This window comes from Sinocyclocheilus anshuiensis, unplaced genomic scaffold (genome assembly GCF_001515605.1).
Source record: "Sinocyclocheilus anshuiensis isolate Anshui unplaced genomic scaffold, SAMN03320099.WGS_v1.1 scaffold1626, whole genome shotgun sequence".
Taxonomy (NCBI): domain Eukaryota; kingdom Metazoa; phylum Chordata; class Actinopteri; order Cypriniformes; family Cyprinidae; genus Sinocyclocheilus; species Sinocyclocheilus anshuiensis.
Window position 1 is genome coordinate 500413 of NW_015547254.1, and position 20779 is coordinate 521191.

At 36.2% G+C, this 20779-nt stretch overlaps 4 protein-coding genes across 7 annotated transcripts in view; 2 read left to right on the plus strand and 2 right to left on the minus strand.

Moving 5' to 3' along the window:
* Nucleotides 1-525: 525 nt before the first annotated feature.
* Nucleotides 526-1648, plus strand: LOC107701640 (cystatin-B-like). The gene is made up of 3 exons (XM_016503679.1): nt 526-702; nt 790-891; nt 1075-1648. Exons 1-3 carry the CDS (start codon nt 631-633, stop codon nt 1201-1203), a joined length of 303 nt encoding a protein of 100 aa, XP_016359165.1. The 5' UTR covers nt 526-630; the 3' UTR covers nt 1204-1648.
* A 981-nt stretch (nt 1649-2629) lies between these two features.
* Nucleotides 2630-5380, minus strand: LOC107701664 (coiled-coil domain-containing protein 58). 2 transcript variants are annotated; one of them, XM_016503715.1, is made up of 5 exons: nt 5057-5380; nt 3710-3835; nt 2959-3105; nt 2810-2869; nt 2630-2723 (listed from the first exon to the last, which is right to left on the minus strand). In XM_016503715.1, exons 1-5 carry the CDS (start codon nt 5105-5107, stop codon nt 2673-2675), a joined length of 435 nt encoding a protein of 144 aa, XP_016359201.1. In that variant the 5' UTR covers nt 5108-5380; the 3' UTR covers nt 2630-2672. The 2 variants fall into 2 exon arrangements, with proteins under 2 accessions (XP_016359201.1, XP_016359202.1); XM_016503716.1 differs by lacking the exons at nt 3710-3835; nt 5057-5380 and adding an exon at nt 3261-3482.
* A 106-nt stretch (nt 5381-5486) lies between these two features.
* Nucleotides 5487-8681, plus strand: LOC107701663 (protein FAM162B-like). The gene is made up of 5 exons (XM_016503714.1): nt 5487-5655; nt 6228-6311; nt 6652-6763; nt 8225-8333; nt 8424-8681. Exons 1-5 carry the CDS (start codon nt 5604-5606, stop codon nt 8538-8540), a joined length of 474 nt encoding a protein of 157 aa, XP_016359200.1. The 5' UTR covers nt 5487-5603; the 3' UTR covers nt 8541-8681.
* Nucleotides 8682-11291: 2610 nt separating this feature from the next.
* The window catches only part of LOC107701665 (importin subunit alpha-5-like), a 16754-nt gene continuing 7266 nt past the window's right edge, over nt 11292-20779 (minus strand). For all 3 annotated transcript variants that reach the window (XM_016503717.1, XM_016503719.1, XM_016503718.1), the window contains exons 3-14: nt 19961-20074; nt 19771-19870; nt 19587-19681; nt 19192-19323; nt 19005-19093; nt 18831-18930; nt 16937-17100; nt 14859-14937; nt 14644-14769; nt 14072-14199; nt 13782-13957; nt 11292-11729 (exon numbers count right to left, since the gene is read on the minus strand). In XM_016503717.1, the coding sequence (XP_016359203.1) occupies nt 11572-11729; nt 13782-13957; nt 14072-14199; nt 14644-14769; nt 14859-14937; nt 16937-17100; nt 18831-18930; nt 19005-19093; nt 19192-19323; nt 19587-19681; nt 19771-19870; nt 19961-20074 (1461 nt within the window). In that variant the 3' untranslated portion in view covers nt 11292-11571. The remainder of the gene's footprint in view (nt 11730-13781; nt 13958-14071; nt 14200-14643; nt 14770-14858; nt 14938-16936; nt 17101-18830; nt 18931-19004; nt 19094-19191; nt 19324-19586; nt 19682-19770; nt 19871-19960; nt 20075-20779) is intronic.

Below are 20779 nucleotides of genomic sequence, written 5' to 3' on the forward strand. Positions count from 1 at the left end.
TTTTATAAAGAATATCTCTTTGGATTTGAGACTTTAGTCTTTGCAACTTTACAGATCTTCTTTATGCACCAAGAGCTTGTAACACTCCAAAGAGAAAGGAACAACTGAAATCGCATCATGTGACCCCTTTAAGTATAGCCTACTTCAAAGGGCAATAATTTGCATACCAAGTTTCAGATCAAGTTGTTCTTTAGGCTACCAAACCACATACCAAATAAATAAATAATAACACTAATGTAAAACAATAATTGACTAAATAATGTAATATATATAATCGCGTTAAAAAATATTTACATTACAACCATCCACGCCCTAACCTGTTACATGTGCGGCAATACGAGGATCAAACCATTTCGCGGGGGTATATGAACAGAGATAAATTACCATAAAAAAGATCAATATTTTATGCTTAAACTTAAACATTTAGCCTATCATGTTTAGACATATGTTTAAGCACAACAGCCGAGCAGCTCTTGTCTGTTTATACTCTACAACACTTTTTGGTGTATTCCACGAAAATGGTTTATTCCAATATCTCGTGATCACCAGGAAGGAAGCAAACTTTCCAGTCAGTCAATCTTGTAGTGAAAAGACGTTCCTGAGTTTTCCTGTTAACTCTCTGTATTTAAAATGCCTTTACTTTGTGGCGGAACATCTGAGGCGAAAGATGCAAATGAAGAGGTGCAGAAAATATGCGATGAGGTTGGTAATTTTACATTGCCGCTAAACAGAAGTAACGTTAGTGATGTATCATGCAACTATATACTGACAGTTCCCGTTTTTCCTCAGATAAAGTCTCATGCCGAGGATAAAGCTGGGCGCAAGTTTGACGTTTTCACAGCCAGATCTTTTAAAACACAACTTGTTGCGGGGACAAATTACTTCGTTAAGGTACGAGAAAAACCCTGTGATTTTGTAAATGGCCTTATAGGGGTATCCTGTTAATGTACTGAATATGACTGAATTCTGAAATATATGAATGTGTCTGAAAATGTCTGTCAAAGCAATCCACATATATAATACTTAACAGCTATAAAGTTTTTAAAAGCATTGTTCTAAATTATCTGTTTTTAGGTGCATGTAGGTGGGGACGACTACATTCATCTACGTGTCTATAAAACTCTGCCCCATGCTGGAGAAAAACTGGAGCTGCACAGCCTACAGCCATCCAAGGCTCATCATGATCCAATTGAATACTTCTGAAGCAAACTAAGCAAATCATCATAAATACTGCCCACTCATGCAGTTCAATGTTACCATTTTTATACAGTAAATGTTTACATTAACACCTGAAGATGCATGTTAACTCAATCATTACATGTGATGACCTTAAAACTGTATTTTTTGACTAGTGGGATCATGGGTAAACACTACCAATCAAACTCACTGTGAATTAGGTAATCCCTTAAATACATGTTTCCATTATGTGTTTGGCATAGCTGTAAAATAACAGTTCATTTTCTCACCCGCATACTAAAAACATCGCTTAACTCACATCTAGTTACCCATGCCAGAGGTTTGGTCTTCACTTTTTGGGTTTTGTTATTAGTGATACTGATGCAGTAAACAGTTATATTATATTTAACTGCCTGTAATGTACAGTATTCACATTAAATGGATGGATGAACTGTTTTAAATGGTGTTTTTTTCTTTAAGGCATATTTTTACTTGCTATTCAAGTTCTCATAAAAGTGCAGGATTATGTGAGCTGGGTTTTTATCAAAGGTGCTTTAACCCAGGGTTTGTCAGATTGGGGTCTGGGGACCCCCCAGGGGCAGCAATGGAATGCTAGAGGGTGCATGGGAGAGTTTTTGAGAAAAACAGTGTAAAAATAAATAACAAAAATAAGATTTGAATAAATAAAAAATAAAGATGTTATTAAAATAGGTTAAAATAAAATTATATTTGAGAATATATTTATATTTAAGTACATTTTAAGATAACTAATACATCTAAGAGTATGATACTAAAATACTATTTTTTTACAGTATAAATTGGGTCTAAGTTTTAGGATGGTCCTTCACACAAGGATCATCATATTTGGGACTCATGGCATCTAAAAGACTGAAAACCCAAAACTATCTCATGGCAGTTCATAACTATTTTAAGCTTTGGTGAATTAGTGGCTAATTTGTATGAATTTATCATTTGTACGCTTTTGTACGATCTGCTCACACCCCAGTGATGGTTATGTTCAGCGGGTAGGCCTTCATGCATACTTTTGTCTAAAAATCATACGTTCATACAATTCACATCGTACAAATTCATACGAAATCGTAAAATAGTTATGTTTTCCCATGACACCAGGTTGGAAAACTCCGGCTTTAACCTTTGACACTGGTGGCCACGTCAACATCTGAGAACAGATCAATAATCTTAATGTCTCCTCGTTCACTTCAACTGAACATTAATCACTGTATTGCAAAGCAAATAAGAGACAAAGTTTCAGCAATTGGAAAACATTTCATGGTTTATAAAATCTTTTGTACACTATTTATACAAAAAGGTTTACAGGACTTGGACAACAGTAGTGTTTCTTCACTGTAGAAACACAAAGCCACAGAGCGTACTGATGGAGGATGGTTTGTGGGGTGAGTGACAATGTCCAGGCTCAGCTCCAGGTGTTTTCCTCAGAATAACTGTGTGGTTTACATTGACAACGGAAGTATTATTCACTTGATCTTGGGAGGGGTGTAGTGAATTCGGCACCTTTCGTTGAAAACCTGGGGGAAAACGATCATTAACAAATATTTCTAAATGAAAACCACTCGTATTCAATAGGATCAATAGGAGACACTCAATAACTCACCTTCAGACTCCGGTCATTGACCACTTCTTCAACATTTAACTCCGACTGCATGAGTTTTAACTGTAGGATAATTAAGAAAAATTATACAGAAATCAAACAAGATTTCAACCATTTGTAACCCAAGTACATACTGTATATACAGGCATTACCTTAGTTTGCTCTTTCCTGAGTTGCTTGATAACTGACAAGTTGTCGCTATCTTTTGCCCTCTCTTCACGTAACTGCCCAACGAAAGCAGAGCTCTCTGTAATACATGCTTTTATTGCCTTATCTCTGGAAAGATGAGCTTCCATGAGCTGAAAGGCATAGGCAGTAGAGAAAAAGGGCTTGTAATTAGTACATCACAGAGTATGACAGTACACTAAAACCAGTCATACGTCAAGAACAAAAATAGGGGGTCTCTAATAATAATTTTAGATTATTAAAGAGTACTCTTCACGGTGATACATACAGATTCATAAAGTTCTTTGCAGGTCTGTGTGGCGTCCACTTTGCCTGAAAAGGATGCAGTGGGCACAGTGGTATTGAGGGCATGGACAATTCTGTCATCTATGGTGCGCATCACTTTTAATACTTCCTACAGGACAAGAGGAGAGATGTACAGCTTATCAATGTAAATAGAACTTCAACTTTGAGTCACTATTTGTTCTTGTATTGTAAGTAATGCAATCATCGTTATGTTGTTCATATGCTTTTTAACCATTGCTGTGCTGAATATTCTTTACCTAATTTGCTGTAAAAATTGCTTTTAAATCTCTCATTATGTTGTATTACCACAAAATCGTGGATTTAATCTTTTTGTTAAGAAATACAAGGCCTGTGATAATTGAAGAACAAAAATAGGGGGTCTCTAATAATCATTTTAGATTATTAAAGAGTACTCTTCACGGTGATACATACAGATTCATAAAGTTCTTTGCAGGTCTGTGTGGCATCCACTTTGCCTGAAAAGGATGCAGTGGGCACAGTGGTATTGAGGGCATGGACAATTCTGTCATCTATGGTGCGCATCACTTTTAATACTTCCTACAGGACAAGAGGAGAGATGTACAGCTTATCAATGTAAATAGAACTTCAACTTTGAGTCACTATTTGTTCTTGTATTGTAAGTAATGCAATCATCGTTATGTTGTTCATATGCTTTTTAACCATTGCTGTGCTGAATATTCTTTACCTAATTTGCTGTAAAAATTGCTTTTAAATCTCTCATTATGTTGTATTACCACAAAATCGTGGATTTAATCTTTTTGTTAAGAAATACAAGGCCTGTGATAATTGAAAGAAAACAAGTTGATAAAAATATTCAAGCCAATATCCACAAGCATAACAGGAAATTTACAAGTAATTTTTGTAGGCTTGTCATTTCTAACCGGGAACATCGCTACGGTAATAAGGTGGAGAAAACAAATAAAAAAATAAAAATGTTCAAGGGTTTTTTTGGGGAAGTAGTTATACCCTGTGTGAGTGAAGTCAGCAAGTTTTAGTCCAATGAGATAAAATTAACTAGCATTTTCATGAAAACACATCAAGGGTGTTGATATTTGCCACCTACCAATTACTATTTTCGCTTAAGGTAAAAACCCTTGGTAACTATCACATATTACGTTTAAAAAGTGTACAGTATAACTACATATACATAGGTAGCTGACAACATTTCAAAGAGAGTACTGCAGTGTGACAACATCTATTTCAAACTACATTTTCTAATTCTTGTGTAATTACTATGCATGCAGCTTTATTAGTTTATATTAACTAAGGAACACTAGGAATACCTCAGAAATAATTAAATGAATTAGAAAACACTAAAAGATAATTTAAATCCATACATAATGATTTTTAAAAAACCGTCACAACACCTACATTATACACCTTTCGCTATACGTTCAAATAAACTTTTAACTGAAAATCCTGGTGCTGAAAAAAAATTCATGAATTCATTGTCAACAACCCACATATTACACAATATGTACTTAATGGCTTTAATAAAAAAATAATTTCTGTATTTTGTATTGTGTATAAATGATAGCTCATATAATGCATGCATTTATATTTATAAAGAACAGCACAGTTGCTTAATCGCTCATGTTTGTTCTGCTGCTCATTGAATCTCACTACTGCATGTAACAGTCCACGAGGGTCAGTCATTCATATTAACATCACAACCACGTGTTCCCAAAAAATTCAGTGTGCGTTTATAAATCCTGCATAATTTTATCCTGACCGCTGACAACACTTCGCACGTTTTACCTGAAACATTGAAAAGTCCTCACAGTTCAGAACTCCACCGGGCGCCGCCATAGTGGACTGAAGAGGTCCTGCGCGCTGAGGGTGTCCAAATACTGCCTGGATTACATTTGCTACAAAACTGTTGTACTTAACATTTATTAAACAACGTTACATGTAATTAGTGAGTATTACCGCATGCTTATACTATCGTGATCCAACTTAACAGAGACAGAATTATTTCTCACGATAAAAAGGATCAGGATAAACGTGGGCGTGTAAAATCCAACAGGTGATTTATGCGAAATGTTTTACAGGAATGCAAATATTATGTATTATGTATTTTATTTTATTTAACTTTTAGCTATACCATTTACAACTGCATGCGTGTTACGCTGACTTCACATACGGTAAGTATGTCCTTAACAGGCGGCTGCTCAGGGTCCTTCAGCAATGAACTCGAGCTGCTGACTTTATGTAGTTAGAGGAACTGAACCTGGCATTGTCAATTGGACACTATTTCATGGCTTAAAATTGTCTTTTTCTTTCATCATATTTTTCTTCAGAAGTCATGATCTTCAACATGATCAGAGGGCCTCGCGCTGCCTTTGGCACTTTAATAGGTCAGTATTTTCTGTATGATTTTTTTTTTGGACGCAGACAGGGAGCATATGATGAGCTTTGGCACTGGGCACAGTGGGCATTCTTCAAACACTTATCGGCATAAAACTAGCAGTGAAAACATGACTATAAATAAATTGTGATGTAGTTTCACTTTTCGAGACTGGCACGATTGGATTCATAAGATTGCTTAAAGTTGTTGCATGGATTTTTATTAATTTTAACAAAAATAAAATGTTCAAATGAATTAAATTTAAATAATTATTAAACAGCTGCTAAAATGATAAATCAAAAGTTTAAATGCAATGTCATTTCCTCTTTTGGGGAAAAAAAAAAACGTTTTAAACTTGCATCAGTGCAAATGTAACAGGAAACAACACAATTGCATTGTGTAAACGTCATCATACAGCCAAAATGTATCACTATGACAGAGACTTAAAGGGACAGTTCAGTTAAAAAAAAAGTTCCACAAAGGAATTAAAGTCAAACTATCTTAAAACAACATGAGGGTGAGTAAATGAATTTACAGAATTTTCACTTTAGGCTGAACTATCCCTTTAATTTCCTCCTATAGGGCAGGTGAGGAGAGGTGTGATGACCACAGGGAGCAGAAGACTGTGCAGCAAGCCTCAAGAGGTGGCATCCGCACCCCACCAGGGTCAGAACTCAAATATCCATTCACTTCTACCTACCTGCATTAGAAGGCGTGCTTATGACAGGACACAGCACCTGACATGATTCAGCACTTGTACATGCTGATTGAATTGAATCATTCCAGCACGTTTTGTTCCATAGAAGGTTTACAATTCAAAGAAGGAATTTAAAAGCAAGAAAAAACACACACGTAACATGCAACAGTGTAATTATGATGTAGAGCAAGATAAGTTCCTGTTTTGGTTGTTCTACAAGGATCGGATTGTACAAAAGGGAATTTAATTGTTTTCCCAATGGACTAACTTCTCTTCACCTTGTGCTTCCTCTCTCCTTGTTGCTTTTAGCACAACGGCTTGCGTTTAAAGTACCAGGCTACCGCCCATCAGAATGGGATAAAAAGATGCTGGTGTGGTCCAGGCGATTCAAAACCGCAGAACAGATTCCAGAGTTTGTGTCGTAAGTGGGCTATTCCTGTTTACATTGAGACAAACCCCCAGCTCCAGGCATACTTCTGAGCATATAGTTGGTGTATGAAGTCATGTGGCTAAAGTTCTGCCAGCATATTGGAGAAGGGTCTGGCTGCAGCTGGCGCTTGCACTCTCAGACGTGCATTCTCAGGCTTGCACTCTAAGACACTTGCATATATATTGAATTTATAAATGTGTATATATATATATATATATATGTATGTATGTGTGTGTGGTTGTACATACATATGTAGTTGTTTTTTTTGTGTTTGGATTAGTGTTATGTTAGAATCATTATTATACTCTTATACCTTTTGTTCTTTAATATTTTGAATTGTTTTTAGCTTTATTTTTTGTTTTTCTTTTAAATGTTAAGTTTTGAAATTTTGTTGTATGCATTTGTCATTTTTATTTAATCTCTTTATTTTTAAAATGTGTATAGGTAGTATTTATAAAGTTTTAGCTTGTAGTTTTGGATCTGTTTTTAGTTGTTTTAATACTACAATTGATTGCTTCTGATGTCCTCATTTGTAAGTCGCTTTGGATAAAAGCCTCTAATAAATGACTAAATAAATAAATAAAATAAATAATAATAAAGACTGCAAGTGACGTCGCTAGCGGAAGTGCAAGTGTCTGAGAGTGCAAGCCTGAGAATGCAAGCGCCAGCTGCAGCCAGACCCTTTTGGCATATTGGTGGAACACAAGAGGCGTCTGCTGTGAGGTTCAAACGAGATTTACTCGCAGTGTACTGACAGGTAATTAGTGTAATTCATGGTATCTGGAGGGAGATCAGAGTGGATTCTGTTTGTGATGTTGGATGCAAAACAGAACAGGCATGTCCTTTACAAAATGATTTTTTTATGAGGGATGGTTAAAAATACTGATTAATTTGAACGATTCAGATATTGGTTCTTAAAATTCTTAAAATCCCAAAGATTGTTTTTACTGTGCAGTTATTTTTAGTAGCTGTGTGAAAATATTTGTCACAGCAAAGGAAATCATATTTTATATTACATTTTTTGTAAGTTCTCAGTATTTATTGGATGTTGACATTAAAAAAAAAAAAACCTTGTACCTCGAAACGTTCAGAAGCATCTTAACGTTAAGAAGCATCTTTTCATCGAGTTGCAATATTTTCGCAAAAACAACGTACACAGCTGCACGCGACCAGTGACGCTTGATTCAAAAACAAATGACTCTTATGAACTGGTTCTTTTTAGTTAATCAAAAGCACACAGCGCTACCAGTGAAGCCCGATTCAAGCAGAAATGACTCTAATGAGCTTGTTCTTTTAACGATTAATTCAAAAAGATGATGTACCTGTTTGAATTACTATTAGCACTGAAATCGAATTAGAAAATATGGGTCGATACCCTGCCATATCTTCATGGATGTACTATTTTATGAAATAGTGTTTTCTATACTTATGAAAATACTGCGCTGTTTTCAGATTTGAGATGATTGATGCTGCCAGGAACAGAGTGCGTGTGAAGGCCTGCTATGTCATGATGGCACTGACCATCCTGGCGTGCCTCGTCATGGCGGTCTCTGGCAAACAGGTAATAAAAAGTGTGCTGCTGTATAAATGAAAAGCTGTCTTAATGTAATACATGGCTGTCATATCCTTTAACCAATACCTTCAATGACAGGTGGCGAGTCGGAATGAAAATCTGACCTCTCGTAACATGGAGAAGAAGGCTCGATGGAGAGAGGAGGCACAGAAAGAAAAGGAGGCGGCCACTGCACTTGCAGAGAAAGCCCAGTGAGATGCATCCATCAGAGCTCCCAAGGCCCATGTCTCAGTGTCACCTGGGATCATACAACAGCCAGTTATTTCATGTCAAACGCCACACACCATGGGAACTTCCTTCGCATAGTACACAGATTTTTATAGTATATAAAATAAAGATTTGAGATTTTTTTGTGATTTTGATCCTGTGATTTTTTTTGTATATATACATATGAAGAAAAATAAAATGGTGTTCCACTGATATTTTTTACTTACTATTATTTTTAGTGTTATTGTTAACTTCTTTGTTTTGTTGCTTATATTTAATGTTAAAACTATATGAGCTCTACATTGATTTTGTGATGCCTAATTTAAATTGTAGTATTCAATACTATTGATTCTGTTCTATTTTAATCTACTTATTTCAAAACAGTATTTATTTAGTCAAAATGGTATATAGAATTTTATCAGCCATAACAGGAAAATAATTACCGGCTTGGATAAAAGCATCTGCTAAATGCATAAATGTAAATGTTATCAATATCAGAATTTTAAATATTGACGCATTCCTACATTACAGGAATAGTTAATCCAAAAATTTTAATTTGCTTAAAATTGACTCTTTCTCTCTCAGGCCATCCAAGATGTAGATGAGTTTGTCTTCTTCAGAACAGATTTGGAGAAATTTAGTATTACATCACTTGGATCCTCTGCAGTGAATGGGTGCCGTCAGAATGAGAGTCCAAACAGCTGATAAAAACGTCACAATAATCCACAAGTAATTCACATGACTCCAGTCCATCAGATGACATCTTGGGAAGTGAACTCTGTTTGTAAGAAACAAATCCATCAAGATGTTTTTAAATTCCTAAGAGTTGTCTATTCATAATATTGCTTTTTCCGCTGAAAAGGTAGTCTCGTATGAATCAGGAGGGAAATATGCACAGATCACAGTTTCCAAGCAAAAACAGTCCATAACAGTTCAGTAGATTCTGATGTGAGAGGACAACAGGGATGGACTTTTTCAATGGAGATAGTTATTGTGGATTATGGACTTGTATTTTGGCCAGAAAAAAATGGTTTAAAGTTATAATAATGGGTTTATTTCTTAAAAACGTGCAGCTTTTCACTTCACACGATGTCAGCTGATGGAGAGAGTTGTGTGGATTATTATGATATTTTTATCAGTTGTTTGGACTCTCATTCTGGTGGCACCCATTCACTGCAGAGGACCCACTGGTGAGCAAGTGATGTAATGCTAAATTTCTCAAAATCTGTTCTGATGAACAAACTCATCTACATCTTGGATGACCTGAGGGTGATTATGTTTTCTGCAAATGTTCATTTTTGAGTTAATTATTTCTTTAAGGTTCTCCTAAAGCTGATGTTTATTGTCTGTGTTTGATTAAAATGACCAACCAGAAGTAAAATAGCATAGCTATTAGCACTAAATTGCATAGGAAAAATGATTACAATCTTAATGAGTGCATGTTCAAAAAGGTTGAGTAAACGCATAATGACTGGCCCTTTTGTGAATGAAGCAATGATGAATGAGTCTCTTACAGATCTCAAATTAAATCACTTGACCACCGAGCTTCATGAAACAGCATTTATGCAAATGGCATAAACAGAGAACAGTTACACAATCTCAATACGACAGCAGTATTGAACACAACGAGCTGGTCATATCTTGGGAAGAATCTGACATTGAAATAAGAAAACCTAAGTAAACAATCATATCTTGAGCTAATACCCAGTAAATCTTAAGATTACATTTGTTGATAAATTCCATTTGTTTGTCATTTTCCACCTCCTTTTTTTAAAATGAGGATTATGGCACCTTCGGTATTAAGAGGTTCTAACCCTCGCAAAAATACAATAAAATAAAACCGAACAACAAAACAGAACTGAACAACTTTCTGCTCTGTATTTTTCCGTATTCAGTTCTAGTCACTTGGAAAATATGGTGTGTCTGAATGTGTGCGCGCATTCAGCATGATTAGACATTAATATTTAAGTTTGTCTCACACACAGGTCAGGAAGCTAAAGCCTTTTCAGCTCAATTTTCAACAGCTTGTTAAAATATGTTGGAAGCTTTGAAAGGGTTGGAGTTTTTTTCAGCCAGGATGAGGCAGCTCTCTTAAATACTTAGTGTTTTCTTTAAGTACATCCCGTAATGCAGGTACACGCCATTCCTCTTCACCTCAATATCCTGAGAAGCTTTTCAGGGGCCTAAAACAGTCTACAGAGGTTCGAATCTAAACAAAGGGTGTCTGTTCTGAACGTAAAGTGCCAATGAAGATGATGCTCATGTGAAATTGTCTTCTTGAAGTATCAAATGGTCTAATGCACAGGATACAGGACCTGTCTTTTTGTCTGTCCAGCAGTCTCAGTGAGCGGGAAGACTCCAACTCCCAGAATTCCAAAGGTGCAAATGTGTAACCCTAAAAGGAGAGGCGGAGCCTATACAGTTCAGTCACTGTCGGAATGCATGTTCAACGCAAGTCAAAGTAAGGGACCGTCTGACTGGCATTATCAGTCGGAAAGCCCGGACCCCTCAGTGCGTCTTTGGGTTGTCTGGGTCAAATGAGAAGGTAAAAGTGCCTTGCATTTAGCAGACCTCCGTTTTGAGTTTTTCGGCGCACATTGGCTGCGACTTTTTTTGGGTGGGGGGATTTTAGAGACATGCAAACACAGTCACACGATCAGTCCAGTGTTTTACAACAGATGGAGAGCAGATCCCTTGTCAGAGTCAATATTGCAGTCACGTCACACGAGCTGTGCTTTCCCAGCCTCTATTAAGTCATCGCTGGATGCAGTTTTCCTGAATCGGGCTGAGGGACTGATGGGATATGTGTGCTTTGAAGGGCTGAATGACAGTTTAATGAAGGAAGTGGGATATTTAAGTCATGTGAAAAGATCTACTTGTCACGTTTTCTGCATCAGGAGAGGAAGTCGCTATCATTCTGGAGCCATCGTTCTGGACCGGGCCAGGGAAGTAGGACAAGAGGGGGGAAATGGGTTGACCAGCAACACACGCTCTTGTATATCACACCTTAATTAAAATGTCAATTTTTTAAAACCTTCTGCTGCTGCTGGATGTCAACGGCAGGTGCCAGGGCCGGATCTTCATCCTCTGTGCTGAAGTAGCGCTCGATCAGGTCAAAAGCCTTCTGGTAGATCTCCTGGTTCTCATGGCCCTGTAGAAACTCCAGTTTGTCTAATCCTGGTGGAAAGCAACAGAAAAGTTTTTTTTTCTCTATATTTTATGTTGCCATATTCATTAATTTTGGTCAGTTTTACTTACAACTTTTTTTAGTTGTTGAGGGTAACATTTTAGTCGACAAGGAAGTTCAAAATTTAATCAAGCATTTTATTTATTAATATGAACATGAAAATTAAAAACAAACATGTTATCTCCTTGTGAAAATCTGATCTCCTGAAATTAATGACATTGGCTTAACATTAGAAGGATTTAGGCCCAATCCCAATTCTACCCCTTAGCCCTTCCACTTTCCCCTACCCCTCCGTTTTGCGTGTTCACGTGAAGGGGTAGGGGTGTCTTGATTCTCTTTTGGTCGGAGGGGTAGGGGTAGGGGAAGGGACAGACAGCCCTTCAAACGAAGATTTTTCGGGACCACACTTCAAACAAAGGGGAATGAATTATCTCAGCGTAAACCGGCTTCAGGGGCAACATGGCTGCCCGAGCGAACAAAAATACACATAAATGTAAGCATTTTTGGCATTAATAAAGATTTGAACGAAAAGTAATCATTTGTTTTATGTTACATTTAATCGTGAGTTCATATTTACAGTCATGTTACTCAAAGAAATGTTTGCAAATAATCGCTAAAGTTTGCTAACGTCATATCATTATAGACTGCACGATAGTGCCACAACATATTTTCAGAATCAGAATCAGAATGAGGTTTATTGCCAGGTATGTTTTCACATACGAGGAATTTGTTTTCATGACAGAAGCTTCCGCAGTGCAACAGAATGACAGCGACAGAACAAAAAACACAGATAATAAAAGAAGAATAAAAATAAATAAAAAATAGAACAAGTAAATAAGGAATAACAATATATAAATTGACAATTGTATGTGCAGGTATATTACAATAGACTGTTTTGTATGTACAGGTATATTATGTGTAATAAATATATATATTTCATGTCTGATCAAAGTGATAACCACCATAGACATTGAGGAGGGCTAGTACCCCCAATAATTATAAATCGCTAAACCCTTTTCTCAGATATTGCCAATTTGAGAGAGAGCGAGAGAGAGCTAAAAGTTGCATGTATGCGCGTCTGTGCGTTTCTCTTTTTAGAGTCAGTTTACTTCAAAAACAGCAGCTAAGGACAAATAAAGACAGAAAACCATTTTTTTTTTAACCCCATTCAATATGACATTACAACAACAACAACAACAATTAAATAAGTTACTAATTAAGTTATAAATGTTATTCAAAATATTATTATTATTTAAATTATAAAAATCAAACAGATAAAGAAATATATTATAATTGCAATAATACCACAGTACTGTAAAAAAAAAAATAGTTATATATATATATATATATTATTATTATTAATTGTATTTTTTATTTTACAGAAAAACAGTAGAATTAGAATACTAATATTCATGTCTGTCTAAATTCCTTTGCTTTCAAATATTAAAACAAAGCTTTTTTGGCAGAAGATTGCAGGAAGACCTTATAGCCAGTTTCTTTTTTTTTTTTACTGCATGTACTCTGTACTGTAAGCTCAGAGTTTATTTCTTTTTTTGCACTAATTTGTTTGTCCACTAGGTGGTATCACTGGCCCAAGTTGTTGTTTCAGTCAAAAAACCCCGGATAAGACACAACTAAAACAGAAGGCCTGCATAGACCAGTGCTTTTTTTGATGACTTTTGGCAAACTAGCATAGATACTGGTCAAGAATAAAACCTTCTAGCGCTCATGTGTTTGTGCACGCTATCAAATGTACACTATAAAAAACGCTAGCTTTTGTGTCAGAAGCTTTAAGCCCAAATTGTACTTCAGTTTTCTTTTGTTGAAAACAGATTCATAGATGATTCTCGTTGCATTCTTTCAGAGATGGTGTTTGTTTGGAGCAGCATTTACTGTGAACCAAGCCGCTCAGAGACTATTTGTTTTCCATGAATTTACGCAATTGGGCGGGTCATACTTATAAGGTCAGAAAATATGGAAATCTGTATAAATATGGAAAAATCACATCCCTGGAATTAGCCAAGTGTGATGGCTTAACATACCATATGCCTCCTCAATGAGGGCGCAGTAGGGGTTGATTCCTCCTCCTCGTTTAGCTTCCAGCTCACCCAGTCTTAGGATGTTCTCCAAGCCATTCAGTGCCACCTGTACGATCTTTGAATCCATCAGCGTCAGGAGGTCACATAAGGGCTTGATGCAACCAAGCTCAACAAGATGCCTGAGGAGAAGATTAAAGCATTGAAATATAAAGTCGTCTTGGTTGCTGAGGCAGGAAGTGATCTGATCACAAATTGTCACAGGAGAGGCATGTTAAAGCAGTGATTTGTCTCACCTGATCTGCTCAGAAGAACCGCCAGATGTGGCATTTGTGATGGCCCACGCCGCCTCCTTTCTTGTACGGAATTCGGCTACTTGCAGAATATTTATCAACGGGGGCAACAAGTCTGCATCCATCACCATCTACAAAGATCAAAACAAAGATTGTGAGATTAAAAAAAACAGACACTCGGGGCATTTTCAGACCTGCAGATTATTTGATTTGTTCTGAAACAAGGACTTAAAATGTTACAATGTTGCATTTTCTTCTTGGTTCAGTTCGCTTTCACACGGCAACATTTCAAAGTGTACCAAAAATGTCTTTATGCAAGTTTGGTTGCATTGCTTTCTCACCACAAGCAAACCGCTCCAGAATTAATTTTTAATCAGGCAGTGACCACCTTGTTCAGGTGATCTCAGACCCATTGTTTTCATTCGGATCTGAGCTTGATTGCCATGTTTATATTATATTATTTATTATTATATGCCAAAATTAACCAAACGGAGGAAGAAAACATGCCAGGTTCCAAAACAAATGCTCCAAATGAGCCAGGTGTGAAAACGCAAACTGTGTAAACATGCATGTACCTGTATTTGTGCACGGTTCCCGGCTGTGATATTAGAGATGGTCCAACATGCCTCTTTTTTAATGGACTCTTTCGGGCTACTCAGCAGGTGAAGAAGACTTTGCAGGGCAGAGCAGTTAAGAATCACCTGTTCATGAGAAAACAAATGATGTTACGCCCAAAATATGTAATAGCTACAACATTACTGCAGAGGAGGAAAGAAAATAGTTGTTTCACCTGAGTCTGTAGGTCATCTCCTGTGACTATGTTCCCCACGGCTCTTAGAGCAGGAGACACCACCTTATATTCTGCATGTCTGGAACACATGGAAACATCACCTCAGAAAACTGCTCTTACTCTAAGGATTTTAAGTAGTGCCCATAAAAATACAAAGGAGAGAAGCCATCTTAAAAGCCTAAGCCAGTGGTTCTCAACCTGGAGAGGCTTGGGCCCACTAGGGGGTCTCAGCAAACCTCCAGGAGGGTCTCAAAATGGTTTAAATCTCATTAAAATAAAACAAAACATCATTAAAATCAGCTAAAACAACTAAAAAACAAGGTATTTCTTATTTTAATGTAACTAATTGTTTCCTTTATGGAACCAGGGTTTTTACATTCTTGGAAAACATGGATATATGAAGTAGCCTAATTTTAAAAAGTATGATTTCTAGACTTGAAAGGTCATATAAATGTATGAAATCTTAAAACTCAGTCGATAATCGAATATATATTTTTATAGTTATGCCAAGCTCTAAAAAATTTTTGGTATCCAGCAAATCACAAACAACTGGAAGAGTCATGGGGGCTTCAAATTTTGTCATCAATAATTGGGGCCTCAGAGTCATAATAGTTGAGAAGCACTGGCTTAAGCTATTCATTATTCTTTCCATCTGTTTTTCATGTCTTACAGCAGCAGCTCCACTAGTCTGCGGCAGACTCCTGAGTCAATAACAGCCTGGATCTTCTCATTGGGACCATCAGACAGATAAGAAAGAGCCCAGCATGCATCAGCCAAAATGTCGGTATCGTTCACAAAGAGCAGCCAGGACAGAACGCTGAGACACGGCGACACCTGCATTAAAAGACAAATACAACTTGAATCTCACTTTTAAGTTTAAAGGTGTGTATACTCTTGTGACTTAATTAGGTTTAATTAAATTACTTCATTATCAAGTTCATGTTGATTTATGTTGGTTTAATAAAAAATGTGAATTAATCCATGTCATTGTAGTATAAACAAAAATGAATTCACATTTTCATTAAATTATAAATCAACATTAACTTAAGTAATTAAGCATAATTATTAATACATGTTCTAGCTTGAGCAAACATGACCATGATGATGTGTACATGCTACCCACGGCAATACCATTGAGGTTTGTGGCTTGTGAACTGAAGTATGACTGTGGCTGTTTATGTGCTTGCTTGTCATTTAGCAGGCACTTTTCATCTATCATGCTCTCCTCATTTACATACACTAATTCAGCAGATTCTTTTATTCAAAGTGACATAAGTGTGTTTTGTACAATAACAGCTAATAGTCATAAGGATTCAGCCACTCTAACTGTAAAGATAGGCCTCTGGCTGCTAATAATTGATGTGCTTTAGTCAAGTGTCCCATGCTACAATAGTGAAACTGTTGTTTGTGGGTTGCCCCTTCCTGCAAAGTTTAGATTTCCCAACTAGAGCCTCAACCGCTGTCACTACACAAATACACAGGAAGAAGTCTCTTGTGTTCACCACGGCTGCATTTATTTGATTAAAAAAAAAAGTTAAAACATTATATATTGTGAAATATTTGTATAATTTAAAATGTTTTCCATTGTAATATATTTTTATATGTAATCTTGGTGTTCAAAAAACATTCCTTATTATTATCAATGTTGAAAACAGTTGTGCTGCTTAATATATTTGTGGAAATTACCGTTAGAGTGGCTGAATCCTTATGACTATTAGCTGTTATTGTACAAAACACACTTATGTCACTTTGAATAAAAGAATCTGCTGAATAAAATTATTAATTAAAAAGAATTCTTAATGACTTTAAACTTTTGAACAGTAGGTTATAAGGCATTATCATTATCGTTTTTTTATTTTTTTGCATTATTATGTCATGTTGCAAGTCCGATATCAATTACACATTTTTCAGGATTCTTTGATGAATATAACATTCATTATAAATGTCTATGTTTATATTTAACACACCCTTGCTGAATAAAAGTATTAATTAAAAAGAATTCTTAATGACTTTAAACTTTTGAACAGTAGGTTATAAGGCATTATTATCGTTTTTTTTTTCTGTTTTTCATGTCTTACAGCAGCAGCTCCACTAGTCTGCGGCAGACTCCTGAGTCAATAACAGCCTGGATCTTCTCATTGGGACCATCAGACAGATAAGAAAGAGCCCAGCATGCATCAGCCAAAATGTCGGTATCGTTCACAAAGAGCAGCCAGGACAGAACGCTGAGACACGGCGACACCTGCATTAAAAGACAAATACAACTTGAATCTCACTTTTAAGTTTAAAGGTGTGTATACTCTTGTGACTTAATTAGGTTTAATTAAATTACTTCATTATCAAGTTCATGTTGATTTATGTTGGTTTAATAAAAAATGTGAATTAATCCATGTCATTGTAGTATAAACAAAAATGAATTCACATTTTCATTAAATTATAAATCAACATTAACTTAAGTAATTAAGCATAATTATTAATACATGTTCTAGCTTGAGCAAACATGACCATGATGATGTGTACATGCTACCCACGGCAATACCATTGAGGTTTGTGGCTTGTGAACTGAAGTATGACTGTGGCTGTTTATGTGCTTGCTTGTCATTTAGCAGGCACTTTTCCTCTATCATGCTCTCCTCATTTACATACACTAATTCAGCAGATTCTTTTATTCAAAGTGACATAAGTGTGTTTTGTACAATAACAGCTAATAGTCATAAGGATTCAGCCACTCTAACTGTAAAGATAGGCCTCTGGCTGCTAATAATTGATGTGCTTTAGTCAAGTGTCCCATGCTACAATAGTGAAACTGTTGTTTGTGGGTTGCCCCTTCCTGCAAAGTTTAGATTTCCCAACTAGAGCCTCAACCGCTGTCACTACACAAATACACAGGAAGAAGTCTCTTGTGTTCACCACGGCTGCATTTATTTGATTAAAAAAAAAAGTTAAAACATTATATATTGTGAAATATTTGTATAATTTAAAATGTTTTCCATTGTAATATATTTTTATATGTAATCTTGGTGTTCAAAAAACATTCCTTATTATTATCAATGTTGAAAACAGTTGTGCTGCTTAATATATTTGTGGAAATTACCGTTAGAGTGGCTGAATCCTTATGACTATTAGCTGTTATTGTACAAAACACACTTATGTCACTTTGAATAAAAGAATCTGCTGAATAAAATTATTAATTAAAAAGAATTCTTAATGACTTTAAACTTTTGAACAGTAGGTTATAAGGCATTATCATTATCGTTTTTTTATTTTTTTGCATTATTATGTCATGTTGCAAGTCCGATATCAATTACACATTTTTCAGGATTCTTTGATGAATATAACATTCATTATAAATGTCTATGTTTATATTTAACACACCCTTGCTGAATAAAAGTATTAATTAAAAAGAATTCTTAATGACTTTAAACTTTTGAACAGTAGGTTATAAGGCATTATCATTATCGTTTTTTTATTTTTTTGCATTATTATGTCATGTTGCAAGTCCGATATCAATAAGAAGATAAAATCTAAATTCTAAGGTCTAAGATATTAAAATTCTCAACTACTTTGTATAAAAAAAATTAAAAACTAAGGTCAATCTCTTTGAATTGCTACAAGAGAATCTGAGCATCACAACATTATAATGTACAACATGAAAAATGGATATTCATTAAACATTATATTCAACAGCGTACATTAATAGTGTTTAAAATTAGCGTTAGATGATGGTAAGGGTAATCTAAATGTAAAAAAGGGGGGAAATTAGTTATAATTAAATACCTAATAGTTATGGTAATATATTTCAAAATATATATAAAGTAATTTTTAAAAACAGGCTTTAACGGATATTGTACAGATATAGTGTGCATCCCTACTCTTCCATTTCTGTATAGGTACTTTGGAACTATGTGTATTGTAAAAACCACTAAACAAAAATTTGTACTGAACTGCAAGGAAACAGGAGGTGACTTTTACCTTGGCAAAATCTGGGGGTGGGTTTTTCCCTCTGCACAGGTTAGACAGAGCCCAAACTGCGTTCCTCATCATAGTCAGACGATTTTGTTTAGCCAATAACCTGGCATGAGAATCTGTATCATTAGAACTATTCAACAGTAAGGTTGTTCTAAAACAAATGCTTGCATGACTTACTGTACTAGAGAGGGTAGAATATTGCAGTCCAGAACAAAGTCCCTGCACTCGGTGCTGTCACCTGCAATATTGCCTAAAGCCCACACCGCCTGCAGTGGAAAAAGACAGTTTCAATCACAAAGTTAGTCCTATTTTTTTTTTTTATACCTAACTGGGTCCATTTGTGCCCCTTCAGCGAGATGTTTACCTGTTCCTGTACATCCTCGAAATCCGAGCTGAGCATCTCAATGAAAATGGGTACCGCCCCAGCCTGGATGACCACCCGCGTCTGGTGGGATGTTCCTGAGGCGATGTTAGTCAGAACCCACGCTGCTTCAAACTGCACAGAAACAGGACATCTGTCACCATACTGCAGAAAAGCATTCACTAGTGCACCATTCCAGAGCCAAGGGGATAAAGATAGCGAGGAGACTTGCAGAACATACACATTCAAATAGTGTGAGCATGTGCTGGGAGAGATTCGTGCCAGATGACTCACTGTCTGGCTGCTGTGACTTAGGGGCTACGTCTGCAGGCTGTTCCTCTGCTTCTAGGCTGTATAGTTCGTTTTGATATCACTTAGATACAGCTTACTAGGCTCACCTGTAGCGTGCAGTTCTCTCTTCTTTTCAGGAACTCAACAAATCGCTCCATGACACCAGGGGTGGCAATGACCTCATCAATAGGGGGATTAGGCTCTAATGGAGGGTTAAAGATGGAATTAGCATCCTTTTATCATAAATATGATTATGCAAATGCCTGAATTTCAGTCTTCGGGGTCTTTCACCTTTAGATAAGAGCTTTCTGAAGCGCTGTGTTCCGATGAGCTGTTGTTCTGGGGAGCTGGAGAAGATCATCTGTATCATGTCCTCAGAAATAACACTTCCCTGTAATGATGGAAAGACAGAAAAGGTAATAATCTATTTTTTCATCAATAAGTAAAAGACTGTGATTAACTATTGTTTTATCTCTCTCACTGTGATTTGGTCCATATTGTTGGCCTGTGATTCCAGGTATCCACCGTCCAACATCCCATCATCCTCCAGTGTTCCATCCTCCTCCGCTGTGGCCACATTTCTGCGCTTGAACAGCTGTAAGAACACATAAACTGTGCTCAATAAAAATACCAACATGTGCCACATAACAGTCCTAATGCTGCATTTCTTTCCGTGGAAGGAGCAAGCGAGTCATTTATTTATTACTGTTAAAATATTTTCTCCTGTAGAATCAGCTAGAAGTAAGGTATTTGCAGGCTGACTATTTCAAATGCTGTAAATATTGTGCAGCTTTTAATAAGGCATTATTCTGTATTTGTTTGAGCATTTTGGACAGTCTGAAAAGGGATGTAACGATTAACCGCGAGCCGGTTGAAAATCGATTCAAATATGTGACTATTCAAATTGGTTGAGATGCTAAACAAATCACGATTAATTTGCATGTCTGAGGGGAACTTACTGTCTTTAGAAAAGTTTAGATGGTATTTTTTCTTTTCATCTTGCCTCTGTATAATGCATATTAAAGTTCATAAGTGCAGTGCTGCTTTGTTTACAGCGGAAACCAAGGAAACTCTTTAAGAGCCACCTGCTGGCAGAGAGTGAATCTGCGTCTCATTCAGCTCGTCTGCGGTTTCGGTTTCATGCAGATATTTTTATGTATAGTTTCACAAAACTGAAGTCAAACCATTCTGTTTTTGCTTCAAATTTTGAAATTATACAGTCTAATTTAGATTAAAAACTGCTCATGTTGCATGTATGCAGCATCTTTGTTTGGATCATGATTAAAATGCAGTGGTTGCC